The following is a 14,120-nucleotide window of genomic DNA, read 5'->3' as shown; positions in this document are numbered from 1 at the left end:
GGCAGGAAGTGAGAGAGGTAGGAAGAGAGAGAGGTAGGAAGAGAGAGAGAGGCAGTTCTTGCTTGCAATTCATATCTCCTTCAGAAACATTCAGATGTGGAATTTGTCCATGTGCTCTGAAATGTATTATCTGTCATAATAAGGACAGCCATAACCCAACAAAGCAGCTTTCTGGCAACCAGTTAAGAGGCACGAGGATAGGAAAAAGAGCAGCTAAGATGCCAGTTGTTGCTGCTTAAATATTAATCTAATATTAACTACAGGAATACTGACTAAATAAGTTGCACCTTGAAGAATTAATTCAGGCCAGTTCTTTCCCATGGTTTAGAGTCTAGACCAGCAGTCCCCAACTTTTTCTTCACCACGGGCCATCTGTAAATATCTTTTGTGGTTGGAGATAACAGAATACCACATAGAATTTAAACCTGAACTATTCCTACTGGGAATAATTAAAGGGAAATTTAGCAAACAAATCCAGTACATCATATTGCATATAATAACAGCAGCAAGGATAGTTTTCATGCAGGGTTGGAAATTAGAAAATATACCATCCAAAGAGGTGTTAATAAAAAAATATTAGAATGTGCTGAGATGGATAAACTTGCAATAGAACTAAAAGGTAAGCAGGAATCAGAGTATTATGCGGTATGGGATAAATAGTACAAGTTTATAGAACATAGGAATAAGGATTAATGTATAGAAATAAATGTAAATATATGTAATATTGATGACACAATACTGTTAACAATGTAAATAGAGATGTGTAATTTTGAAAATAAATAAATATATTTTGTGGCTATGGACCATAGCCACGGAGACCTAACTTAACTCAAGATTTAAATCAACATTTCTTCAATTATTTACAGAATCCCTATATGATGGATGACATTACCAACCCTACCCCCAGTGGTTCGTGGACCACAGGTTGAGAACCACTGGTCTAGATTAATACTAATAATTTAACAAAGCATAACAAAATAATGAAATAATAAGTATGCATACTAATGCAAGAAAAAGCAAATATGTTAAGAAACAGGTTTATGCTTCTTCAGCGACAGACTGAAATCTGCGATCATGCGCAGTTTCAATCTGTGCTTGCCGCTGGAGCGCCCCAAGCCAGCTGGTTTCGGGGCTAAGCCACCCCGTAGAGGTGTTGAAGAGTGGGGAGACTGCCAGCAGGGTCGAGGAGAGTCGCATCTCTCCTCCCCAGCTGGCCATTACTCCCTTTCCCGAAGGCGGTTGCAGCAGTGGTCAGAAATGGCCACCTCAAAGAAGAACTCGACTGGAAAAGAATGTGCAGGAGGAAGATAAGAAGAGAAAGTTTTGGTTGACTGGGTTAAACTGCAAAAGCAACAACGTAAGGTATCCTGGAATTTAAACTATAAAAAAAACAGCATTGTTCCCAAAGAAGACTGAAGCAGTGAATGGGAGAGGGAAGGGAAAGGATTTGGGTTTTTTTTTTCTTTTCTTTCCTATACTGACAACTAAGAGATTTAAGCAAGAAACCGGCAAAAATCCACTTTGACATTAAGAGGTATTTAAGCTGAAAATAAAATGTCAAAGGGATAATAAAGATTTCTGGATTCTCAAAAACTTTTAAAAGGAGGAAAAAAACAAAAGGGTGGGATCTGGAAAAATGGAGGAGACCACCTGGAAGTGAAAGGAATTAACAGTGAAACTTTAATAAGATTCCTAAAAGGTACATTTTAACTGAAACTTTGTAACAAGATAAAGAGAACCCCAGGAAGAGAAAGTGAAAAAAAGAAGCAAGAAGAAACAGCTTTGGATTATTTGGATTACTTGGTGATTTTTGGATTTTTGGCTATCGGATCTAAAAGACTAAAATTAATCGGGTGGTTGTTTAAAAGTTTTTAAAATGGTATCACTCTTGGAAGAATTGAGAATGGAACTTAAAAAAACAGAAAGAAGATGCACAAGAAGGAAGAGGTTCTTTTGGCTTCGTATTTCAATAGTTAGAAATGGAGATCCTGAACTATGAGAAACAACAAGAAATGCCTGTAGAACAAGAAGGGCGGGATAAAGAAGAATGCCCAAGTATTTCTATGTGGGGAAAAGAAAGGAAAAGGGGGAAAGAGAATGGAAAATTTAAGATTTGAAAAAACAACCCCAAAAAACAATAGTTTGAAAAGTAATTACAACATTAGGAAGAAACAGAAGAGAGAATTATAGAAGAAAGAATCAGAATTAGAGAGAGAAGGTGTCAAAAAGGGAAGGGGGAAGAGGGAAAAGAAAAGAAATTATAAAGGACAGAAACAGGACATAGAGAAACAGGGAAAACGTACAAGGATTAAGGGTATAAGCCTATTTAGAAGACACAGAGATAATGGGTGAAAACTTAATTGAAAGGGGGATTCTGCAAGAGTACATAAGATAGTATTGTTATATTAGAAATAGAAATGAACTTTGAAAATATGAAACAAGTGTGATTAAAATGATAGATAAAATACTGATTATAATGTAATGGAATTTTTAATAAATAAATGAAATAAAGACTGAGAGAATGAAATTAGGAAAGGAGGGGAACATTTTAATTATTATAAATGTGTTATAAAAATTTAAGTGAAAAGAAATATGAAAGAAACATGAAACAATTATGGAAATATAAGTGTTCCTAGCAGTATGATTCCCTATTGAAAAGAAATGTTAAAAATGTCAAAGATTATAACTAACAAGCTTTTGAGAGGGCTCTGATACCTTGAAGAGCAGATTCTGAAAATGATTTATGAAGGTGTTTTTCTCATATAGCAGTAATATTTTCCCTCAGGTTCATAAAAATCCCTTCACTGTGAATATTCGTGCTCAGTATTAGCCAAAAAAAAAAAAAGGCAAACATTTTAAAACTATTTTTTGAAACATTTTTTCCATGCTTCTTTTTATTTTAATAAGAATCTTTACATATTCAGCTACACTATATAATAGCTACAGATCCCACTCTTGCTGTTTAAAATGGTATTGTTTAATTTATCTCAGTAGTAAAATATCTAGTACAATTCAGACGTCATTAAACATATGAGTCCTCCAATATTCTAGTTGTCAGAAATGAAAAAAAAAAGTGGGATGGGAAGGAATTTCGGATACACAGCCAATTAGCCTGAATAATCAAGTACAAGTAGGGATCTATACTGAAATTGGGCTTTGATCCTAGTTTTAGCAATAGTATGCAACTTTGTTCAACATTTTAAGCTTAGTTTTGTTTAATAGCTATTTCCTATCCTCTGAGAACTTGACCATGGTTAGTAGTTCAGAAAGATGTCATTTTGACACATGATATTAGAACTTCAATTTTAAAGACAATATTAGGATTACAATGGCAACTATCGATGCTTTTATACAAATCTACAATGAAATATCCAGAGTTCTGTTCACTCTCATAAACATATTAGAAGTTTCTGTCTTTATGGCTACTATTTAGGATTTAGAAGAAATATAATACAAGAAACAGGCACTGAAAGCATTAGAAGTTTGCATCGTGTTCAGAGAACACAGCCTTTAGAACAATGCATATAATATTTTAAAGAATTTGATTATTCAGTGTTATTTTGGTGCTTGACTATAGGTGGACTGCAAAATGTGAATTAATGGCTTTTCATCCTCATAGCTTATAACCTCAATAGAGGCATATCTACTGTGTGTTAATTCCTCAGAAGCAAGGACAGAAAAGGGGCATTTGAATTCATACCCTGGATGACTCTGTCAGAAGTATCTGTTGCCTCTTACATTCCAATTCCAAAAACAGACTGGCTCCTCAAGCAGCCCTGTATGTGCACCTCTGTTTTCCATTTCATCTTTTCCATTATCTTACACAGTCCTCTCTTGCTTTTTGGACATATAAAAATGAGTGCTGCATTTGCCTGGTGCATCTTCCATAATTGGAGATGCATTGCAATTGGCGATGGGGATTGAGATGACTATTCCTGTGAACTGTAAGATCAGGAATCACACAACCTGCTGTCATGATGATCTCTCAGATGGAGAAAAGTCCCAGGGAGCGTATCTTCACACAAGGAGTTGTACTTAGGAAATGTATATTTTTAGTTGTATCAGTAGAAGCAGAAATTTCTGTTGTCCACGTTCTTCCTAAAACATTATTGCCATTGGAGGAAAAAATTGTGATGTTCTTTCACAATCAGATTGCCTTTTTTCTACGCAATACATTACATAATGTAAAGTTAATCGGAAAACTAGAAATTGAATTTCATAAGCAATAATTTAACCGTGTAGCTCAAGGAAAGAACTGTTTACTGGTAGTTTACTGATTGATACTTTTTTCCTAGGTGCTGAGGAAGTTCTCTTGCTCGCTAGAAGAACAGATTTACGAAGAATTTCCCTGGACATGCCGGACTTCACAGATGTTATTCTGCAAATAGACAATATTAGGCATGCTATTGCAATTGATTATGACCCTGTTGAGGGCTACATATATTGGACAGATGATGATGTCAGAGCTATTCGCCGGGCATTTCTTGATGGATCTGGAGCCCAGACTCTAGTAACAACAGAGATAAATCATCCTGACGGCATTGCAGTAGATTGGGTGGGTAGGAATTTGTATTGGACTGATACTGGTACAGATCGGATTGAAGTTACACGTTTGAATGGGACCTCAAGAAAGATCCTCATTTCAGAAAACTTAGATGAACCTAGAGCAATAGTGCTTAATCCTGTGATGGGGTAAGTCTTGCAAGTATTTGTTAAAACTTTAAAACATTAAAACTATGATGGTTGGTCTGCCTTTGCATTTCTATACTATGGAACATTTACAGGTAGTCCTTGTAGAGCCGTGGTGGTGCAGTGGTTTGAATGCAATATTGTCACTGGCTCAAGATTTACTCAGCCTTCTGTCTTTCTGACATTGGAAAAATGAGGACCCTGATTGTTGGGGGCAATATGCTGACTCTGTAAACCGCTTAGAGAAATCAGTAAAGCACTATGAAGCGGTATATAAGCTTTATTACTATTGCTATTGATTGACTTAACAACCATAATTGGGACTGGAATTTCCATTGTAAATTGTTGCAGTCATAAGTCAGATCCAATTTTATAGCAATTTTTTTCACAATGGTTGTTAAGCAAATCATTTGATCATTAAGCAAATCCAGCATCCCTAATGAGCATTCTCCCCCCCACCCACTGTAAATCAGCTAAAAATGATCACATGATCCAGAACCCAGTTGCCAAGATCCCAAATTGCAACCATGTAACCATAGGGGTGGTGTGATGGTTGTAAGAGTAAGTGTAGGTAATAAGTCACTTTTTGTAAGGCTATTGTGATTTTGAACCTTTGTTAAATGAACAGTCATAAGTCGAGGATCACTTGTACTTTAAAAATATTACCTTTTTCATCATACGACGAAAAGGCAGTGTAATAGAGTATGTTTTCTCAACTGCATATTCATTATTAGTATTTAGTAAATTTGGAATATACAACCATCAGCCTATTTATTCTAGGTAACAAAGTCCATGATTTTTAAGTAAAAAATTTCCTTTCTCATTTAAAGTGTTATTCCTTATAATATTATTATCCTTTTGTATATCTCACAAACTTGAAATCTTTGAATGAATCTTTCTCTTTAGTGCCAGTTCATGGAAAAGCATCTTGCTGAAAAGCACGCCTTAAAAATGCAATAATATATTTGATAGAATACTTGCGTATCAGAATTAACACTGCTGTTGTTCTCCTTCCACAAAAGTTATATGTATTGGACAGACTGGGGTGAAAACCCAAAGATTGAGTCTGCTTATCTGGATGGGACTGAAAGGAAAGTGCTGGTGAATACTTCTCTGGGATGGCCTAATGGTTTGGCATTGGATCTTGAGGAAAACAAACTTTATTGGGGAGATGCAAAGACTGACAAAATTGAGGTAAGTGAGATTTTTTCCGATAACTGCAGTTCTGTTCCGGAGAAAATATATTGATTTGTTTTCCTGTTTTTTTGGGGAAACATTGCATTACCAGAGATAGTTTCTGAAGAAAAGTTTGGGAGAAAAAAATCCCCAACCCCAGCATAAGAGTTTGTATTTCACTTTAAAAGGATCCAGCCTTTCCTGACTCAACTGAGAACGAGGGGTGCCTTTTGTCCAGGCAAATACAGAGCTGCACTGTCAGAAGGCCAAGAAGTAGAGAAATATTAGAGCTGGGCTATTAAAATAAATTAATTTATTGAAAGTTAGGTCTGGAATTCATTATCAAATGACAAACATGGAGAAAACTATTTAAAACAAATAATATTCTCCTTCAGAATTCCCAGAAGAGAATTGTATTGCAGTTTAATTCTGTCTGGGTAATTTATGCATCATGCTGGAAATTGTGTTACGTTCAAGGCTTGCTGACTTTATACAATAAAAATAACGAAATCCAGAAAATATATGATGTAAATTTTCAGGTTGGGAGTATTAATCTTGATCCTGAGATACTGAAAGGACATATTTCTTTGTGCAGTTACCACAGTGTGTTTTCTAAGACAGACTACTTTTTTAAATGTCAGAAACTTTAGGACGTGTTGACAGAATAAAAATCAGAATTCAAAGAGACCAGGCAAGATCTTTGGCGTGGATGCTCAGGTTGGCCATTTGCTCTGTGCTCTGACTTACCAACTATACTTCTTAAGCACTGTGTTATTTCCTTGGCAAAAATGTAGGAGAACGTATAATAGCTTGTATAATAATGTACTTCAATTAATTGTATGTTGCATTTTTAGCTGTCCATTGTTCCAGAAAACCAACTTTTTTGTTCCCTCGAGGGGGAGAAACCTACCCAGCCCCTCTCCCAGGCAGGAAAATACTGCTAGATACATAGAAGTGCGTTCCTTAATTATGTGTGTAAAACTTCACATGGCAGAAACAGCAGTTATTCATTCTTGGCAGAAACGTTCCCATCTGCAGCATTCAGCTGTAGATACAAAGGCCTCAGTCACTTCACAAGCCGTTTATATCCTAAAGAAACCATTTGGTGAGCCTTGTCAAACGTTGCGTGACAACAGCCTTTGGGGCTTTCACTGCAAATTTGGCACCCTGTGGTAACATTGTTCCCAGCTCTTAAAAGTTTTTTTTCTCCTAACTTGGTTTGGCAGCATGTTTGAAAGGTGGGAGAGAGACGAGAGGGAACAAAAAATTGTAGCAGGTTTTATAGAGAGGTATATGGGGAAGTATCTTGGATTCGGGAGGTGCAGCTGATTTGAAGTGAATGGCGCAAAAGTAAATTGAAAGAAAACTTGAGATTCTGTCAGAAAATAGTACATTTCAGGAACAAATTAACGTGGATTACAAGGTTCCAGCTGAAGGAGAAGCAAAGAGCCGCTGACATCTGCCTGCAAAATTGCCTAGTTCTCTTTCAAAACCAGTTTTGTGGGTTGTCTTGTCAACATTTGCTTAATGACTCCGTGTAATTGCATAATTAAAAAATGTTGACCTATTTGTCTATTTTTAGAAGTGTTTTCCTGATTTAAATTGCTGTAAAACAACATAGTTAAAAGATAAAATGTAACCTATAGAACCACTACTCCCCCAACATACACACACATACACACACACAGAGAGAGAGAGAGAGAGAGAGAGAGAAGCTTTGTGATTATTTTCTTCAGAATAAATTCAGAATTTGCACCCAGACATTCTCTAAAATATTGTGCTGTGATAAACAGTGTCTGTGAGGCATAACAAGGGTCACTAATGTCAGGCTCTTCACCTCTATCTGCAAACCCAACAAATTCATTGATCCTCCTGACAACCTGATTCTTCCTATTTTTTCTCTCCCTATAGTTATTTGATGGATATTGAAGAAACAAAGCCTTTGCTGTATTTCAGGACAGGCTTTCAAAGTAATGACTTTTATAGGGAAATATTTTTTATTCTAGGTAATTTCTACATATGATATTTAAAATGGCGCTTTTAATCTCCAGCTCAGGTTTGAAGAATTTCTTTCAACCTTATAAAGAATAAAAGGATCTTCTGGCATGGTTACTTTTACATAGGTAAAATACAAAACTGTCCAGAATTTTAGAACACGTTAATATTATTTCTCAAAATTTAATTGTATTTTTGGTGTCTTAATTTTGTTTTACATTTTTTGGGGAAAAAATCCTGACAAAATCTTACTCAAAAATTGAGTTGCAGGACAAATTCACTCTCCCATCTCTTGTCTTTAATTCCCCAAACTAAATTTCTTTGAGGCTGAAAGAGTACTAACAAGGAAAGTGACTATGTGAGCGGCTTCCTTTATTTGATATTCTAAATACATATTATATGGTATTTTTAATTTGTTGAAATATTTCTTTAGGATCTATAAATAACTAGCTTTCTTACATAAGTAAACCAACTCATACGTCCCTGAGCTTTTAAAAAGAATTGCTGAAAAAGTGCTGTTTATACTTAAAATTAATGGTGAATTCTTTATTCCGCATCAAAATAAACTTTCTATTTTAAAAAAATGGGGCAGGGAAGAAGAGACGGTTGGGAGCCTTGAATAGAGTAACTGACCTTTGACCCATCAGGAGGCTATGTCAGAAGTAAAGCCGTTGCCTTCCCACAGTCAAAGGACAAATGGACGTTGATCATCCTGAATAGTATTGAGTAGCCTGACTTTCAGGGAACCAATTAAAGGACCGCTGTGGCTTGCAACAATACAGTTTCTACACAAGTTTGAAATTCTTCTGATTTTCTTCTTCTGATTGAAATAGAATGTTGGCTTTTTGTCATTTCTTACACATTTGGATCATATTACATAGAAACATTACCACAGAAATATTTAGAACCAACCTTCCACTTAATGTGACTGAAGCTTTGGTGATGCATACATATATCTCACCAAAATCCTTTCCTTAGTGATTATCCTGCTGAATCTTTTGATCTTTCAACATGCTTTGGATTGAACAGTCTGGGGGGGAGGAAGAGCAGTGGCATGGAACTGGAGAAGAACCCTGATTGTTGGGGGCAACAATCCTGTGCCCATGGGAGTAAAAAAATGTTTTTTTTGTGCATAAAGATGGGGACGGGTGCAACTAGAACACATCTTGTCTTATCATCTTGAAAAGTAAGCTTATTAAGAGGAAATTTATTAAAAATGTAGGAATTACAGAGAGACCACTGCACAAAGACCATTGACATGAATTCAAGACTTACAATCAGAGTACTGAAAAAATTATCAGCATGACTAACTATGATCTGTTTATTCTGGGTGCCTCAGTAGACTACAGGAAGACAAATGTTCTAATCCAGAAAAAGGGAAGAGAGTTCTGGGAAATTTTGAGCATCTTGTGGAAGACTATTGAACAATGTATTTGTGATCAGTTGGTTAAGAATGTCATAGTTACAAGAGCCAGAATGGCTTTTATTACGAATAAGTGATGCTAGATTAACCTTACCTCTATTTTTGACAGAATCACCAGCTTAATAGATCAGGGGATGCTGCAGACATAATCTCAGCAATGCATTTGATAAAGTCTCTGATCATATGTAGCTTAATAAATTGGTAAAATATGAGCTAGATTATACAATATAAGACAGTACTTCTGAATGCCTCAATATCAGTTTGGAGAATAGTGCTAAGCGGACTGCCACAGGGAGTTCTGTCTTGGCCTTATGCTGTTTAAGATTCTTATTAATGACCTGGATGGAAAGATTGAGGAGGTAATTACCAGATTTGTGAATAATACGAAACTAGGAGGAGTGGCTAATTCTTTAGAAAAGAAAGAGAATTGGGAGGAGGAAAAAAAAAAAGCCATCCCTTTGATAGCTCAGCTGGTAGAGCGGAGGACTGTAGAATTGCTTGTACTGAAATCCTTAGGTCGCTGGTTCAATTCTGGCTCGAAGGAAGCTTTTTATTCTCCCTTTTATCATCATTTCTAAAGTTGCCATTCATCCTTTGAGAGAAACAAATTATGATCTTGCTTTAAGAGCCAGTTTAGTCTCGAATTTAAAGCACCAGGCTAGAAAGAGGGAGATCATGAGTTCTAGTCTTGCTTTAGCCATGAAAGTCAGCAGGAACAAATGTAAGATCCTACATCTTAAAAGGAAAAAAAAATGAAAGGCTCAGTATAGTATAGTGAGACTTGACTTGACTTGACAGTAGTAGAAGTAACTACTGGGTATTTTGTTAGATCATAAATTGAACATAAGACAGTTTAATAGATAAATGCAACTTTTTAAAAGTTAAAAAGTTAAAAACTCAGGTGTTTAGTTATAGGTTTGGTGGACGAAGTGGTTTGGTAATGAGACTTCTGAAAGAATTCTTAGTTGTTGACTGCAAACTTAAAGTAAATAATTGTTCCATCCCATCCTGCTTTATTCAATCCTATCTCAAATGTTCTGTTGATTTTTGGGCATCAATTTCAAAAAATAAGAAGAGGTTCAGAATAAGATGGTGAGGTCAACCAGGAGACCAGAAATGAAGATCCTATGAAGAGAAAGGAATTCTATGAATGTCCTAATGTCAAGATCTGCTCTTCTTGGTTGTAGAGTGCAGGACATGGAATAGTGGGTTTGAGTTATGGGAAGGCAGATTTCAATTGAATTTTAGCAATTGGTTGATAACTGAAAGAACTTGATGATGGAACCAATTATCCAGAGAGGTGGCAGGTTCAATGTATTCAGTCAGGTGCCTGTTTAGAATGCTATAATGTGAATTGCTATACCAATCAGGGAACTGAACTCTAAATTGCCCCTTTCAAAGGCACAATTCTATATATTGTCAGGGATGAGGAAGAGACAAATAAAAGCCGATGCACCGTGCAAAGCATGCAGTTTATATTCTTGTGCCAGGTGTTAGGTCCCCAATACATCATCTCATTTGTGCAGTGATGTTGATGCACACATCTTATTTTGATATCATTATAGCTTGGTCAGTCTTGGAGTTGGGGTGCATTTTCCACTATTTTAGAAAAAAGACCTAAGCATTGTTTTCTTCATCATGGATGTTTTGAAGAATACATACAAATGTACTATATAAGAAATTGAATGTTTGAAAGTTGAAGCAGCATGTGAAAAAATTGATTTGAATCTCTTCAGGAGTAATGTATGTTTATGCAAAGCACTATTTTCTGATTAATTCCACTCTGTTGGTTACTTGGCCTTAATTTGAAAATTTACTACAGGTATAACTGCCCACATTACCTGTGTTCTTTAGGTATATTTAGGTTCTGAAATCTGATAGAATTCTGTTTGTCTTACTACTCAGATTTATTTTTAACAGAGTGTTGTCCACTTCCACTTTCATTTCTTCTAGTTTAGAATATATAACAGTGATCCATTTAGTTTTTTAAGAGCCCTGGTGGCACAGTGATTAAAATACAGTATTGCAGGCAATATCTGGAGTTTGATTCTCACCAGCTCAAGATTGACTCAGCCTTCTGTTCTTCCAAGGTTGATAAAACAAGGACCCAAATTGTTGGGGGCAATATCCAAATAATGCTTAGAAATTGTAATGTAGAGATTGTAATACAGAGAATGCTGTAAAGTGCTATGGGGCAGTGTGTAAGCCTAAATGCTATTGCTGTCCTGCTTTTATACAATTTAGGTATTTCATGTGAGATTAAATGATACTGAATTGTTTTTCTTTTCTCCAAACCCATACCTAGAGCAACATCAAGTAAAAATGTTGTAAGAAACGTTTTCCTCACCGTGGTTACCAGTGAATAATTTTTCCCTTTCATTTTAAATAACTGGGAAAACTCACCTCAGTGGTTTTGTTTAATTTCATTTCTTACATGCTCAGTCTGCATGTGGTTGAACTGCCAGGAAAAATGGTATCTTCAGGATATGCTCTTAGCCATTGCATGTAAGCAGTTATATAGTGGATACTCTCTGGATTTTAGGTGGCCTTGATAGCTTCAGTGTCACAATGTGTGACCCCATTTGGGGAAAAAGAGCTGATTAGAACGTAGGTGTGCTCACTCAGCATTAACTTAAAGAGAAATATTTAAGTCTTGTTCAATTGATATTCAGCAACTAGCAGCTATATTAAAGGGTGTGTTCAGCTTTTTATATTAGTGTCGTGAGGAGACATCTGTCACTCAAAAAAGGGAAGGGTTACTCCTATCATTGATTGACTAGAGTCATCCTGTGGGAAAGCATGCTAACTTATTTTAAACTATGGGTGACCCTTGCCTCCTTTTTTTGTGAGCAATAAAGATATAAGGGGGGGCAAAGGGGGTTTAGCAGAACCCCCATAGCTATCTGCGTCCTTCATTGGTAGAAGTGGCTTTCACTTGAACTTGCATTTGACAAGCGTGTTCTGTCTCATTCAGAAGGATCCTTCAAAAGCAACTAATTGAAATGCTTGCGCCCCTTCATTCCTTTTCCAAGTCTTTCCCGCCAGGCACATGGCCCCAGATTTGCTTAAACTTCAGGGCAAGTAGCATTCACAGTTAATGAGGGTCGTGGGTGGGGGAAAGGAACAGACCATGCAGATTTGCCTTTTTTTTTAAAAAAAAAGTCTGTGGGAAAGGGTTTTTTAAAGTTCTCCTACTCAACCCCTTATGCCAATGTCTGAGAATCTAGTAGTGCTAAGAAAGAAGCCGGCTGCTGTTCCCTGCCAAACTTTTTGTTGCACACTTGTTAGAAATTCTTTTTGTCTTTTCTAGTCCTTGACTTCATGAAATGAAACACAAATCAGGTCCCCAGAATGAAAAGTTGCATGTCTGCCTTGTGGCATTTGGAATGAAACTATTCACTGCCTGGATGACTATAAATAGAAAGCCAGTAGCTGCCTAATTCTCCACTTTGAGGTTCTTGCAAAGAAGCTCTCTTTCCTGATGAAGGGTGATTTTTGAAAGAAAACTTGGCAAGGAATTCTTATCCTTGCACTTCTAGGCAAGGCAGCGTTTTCTCTAACAAAGGTGTATTCTTGGACCTATAGCAAGATATACCTTCTCATCTGTAGAATTGCATGTGAAATTTGAATGCAGAACAAACACCATTCTTTCTGCGTCCTGAAAGATTTATTTGGCTTTCCTCCAACTGTCGGCTCCTTTTTAACTTGTATTCATTCCTCTACAAGAAGGCTAAATTAGTGGTGCAGAGGGGTGATTCCCCACCACCACCACCCAAAAAAATTCTGAGGGACAGAACAAGAATTGTCATTGTTTTTTTGTTTCGTTTTTTGAAAGAATGATAGAAGATTTTATTCTTCCAACAGACTTCTGAAGTTGCCAACGTAAAAATCCAATAGCTTACTGTTGCAGTTCTTCAGGCAAGTTGTTTGGTTGATTTGGCCATTATGAATGCCTAAAAATGCTGTGTTGTCCTTTTATGCAAAGCGCTGTCAGCCGTCTTTCTCCTCCCCTTCTAGTCCTTTCTAAAGAAATGGGGAGGAGGAAGAGACAAAGGGAGTTTCTGCCATACTTCCAATAGTTTGGATGGGCATACATGAGCAGAAGTGGTCAATAAATCATCTGTCTGAGCAGGCACTTTTTAAAACTGTCCCACGTCACTATTGTTTCTGAGTTGTGAAAGCAAGAATTGAAACCCACTTTGAAGTTTTCTGTGGGATTAATTGCAGCCTGAACAGTTTTTGTTGGGTTTTTTTTTTTTGGTTGCTTATTACGGAGGCATAGTTTGTACTCTACTCTAGACGTCATTGTTTCTATGACTCATATTTGTTGCTGCCGATCATAATTTTTAAAATTTGATTCTGCCTACCCTTTCCTTTAAAAAAATAGGGGCAATTTTTAAATACGATTCTAAGTTTTGCACTCAGGTTGCTAAAGGAAAGAGTGGGAAACATTTTAACCTAAATTTTGTTATCCCAAGTCTTATATTTCTCTCTCCCCTCCCTCCAGTTCCTTTGTTGCTTGAACATTTGCATGAGAAAACAGCGCAAGGGGCAACGTTCATTTTCAATTGATGCCACCAACTTTTTAATCGGGGCTACTTCTCAGTTTTTATGATGACTCGTTGTTATGTCTGCATGCTGATTTAATTGTGATGGTCCATATGTTTTGCTTGTCACTGTTTATGGTGAGGCTTCCTTTACCTAAGAGCACCCTGCTGCCCTTTTGCATTGGCTGTGCCTAGAGGTAGCCCTGCTCTTTTCCCTTTCTAACTAACATTCCCCTGGGAGCCTGTTGTGAACTATTGAACACATTGAATCTTTTGTCAGTTTTCATCTT

At 36.6% G+C, this 14,120-nt stretch overlaps 1 protein-coding gene and 1 non-coding gene across 2 annotated transcripts in view; both read left to right on the top strand.

Annotated features, from left to right (window-relative positions):
* The window catches only part of LRP5 (LDL receptor related protein 5), a 124,071-nt gene that overhangs the window by 68,192 nt on the left and 41,759 nt on the right, over nucleotides 1-14,120 (top strand). Inside the window, exons 6-7 of the mRNA XM_026706677.2 lie at nucleotides 4,296-4,692; nucleotides 5,712-5,883. Of these exons, the coding sequence (XP_026562462.1) occupies nucleotides 4,296-4,692; nucleotides 5,712-5,883 (569 nt within the window). The remainder of the gene's footprint in view (nucleotides 1-4,295; nucleotides 4,693-5,711; nucleotides 5,884-14,120) is intronic.
* TRNAY-GUA (transfer RNA tyrosine (anticodon GUA)) lies at nucleotides 9,739-9,827 on the top strand. Its single transcript is given in 2 exon segments — nucleotides 9,739-9,775; nucleotides 9,792-9,827. It is a non-coding gene; the product is annotated as a tRNA-Tyr (tRNA).

This window comes from Pseudonaja textilis, chromosome 1 (genome assembly GCF_049901715.1).
Source record: "Pseudonaja textilis isolate UNSWEBS1 chromosome 1, rPseTex1.2, whole genome shotgun sequence".
NCBI classification, from domain to species: Eukaryota; Metazoa; Chordata; class Lepidosauria; order Squamata; family Elapidae; genus Pseudonaja; species Pseudonaja textilis.
This window is presented reverse-complemented; position numbering and strand designations above follow the sequence as displayed.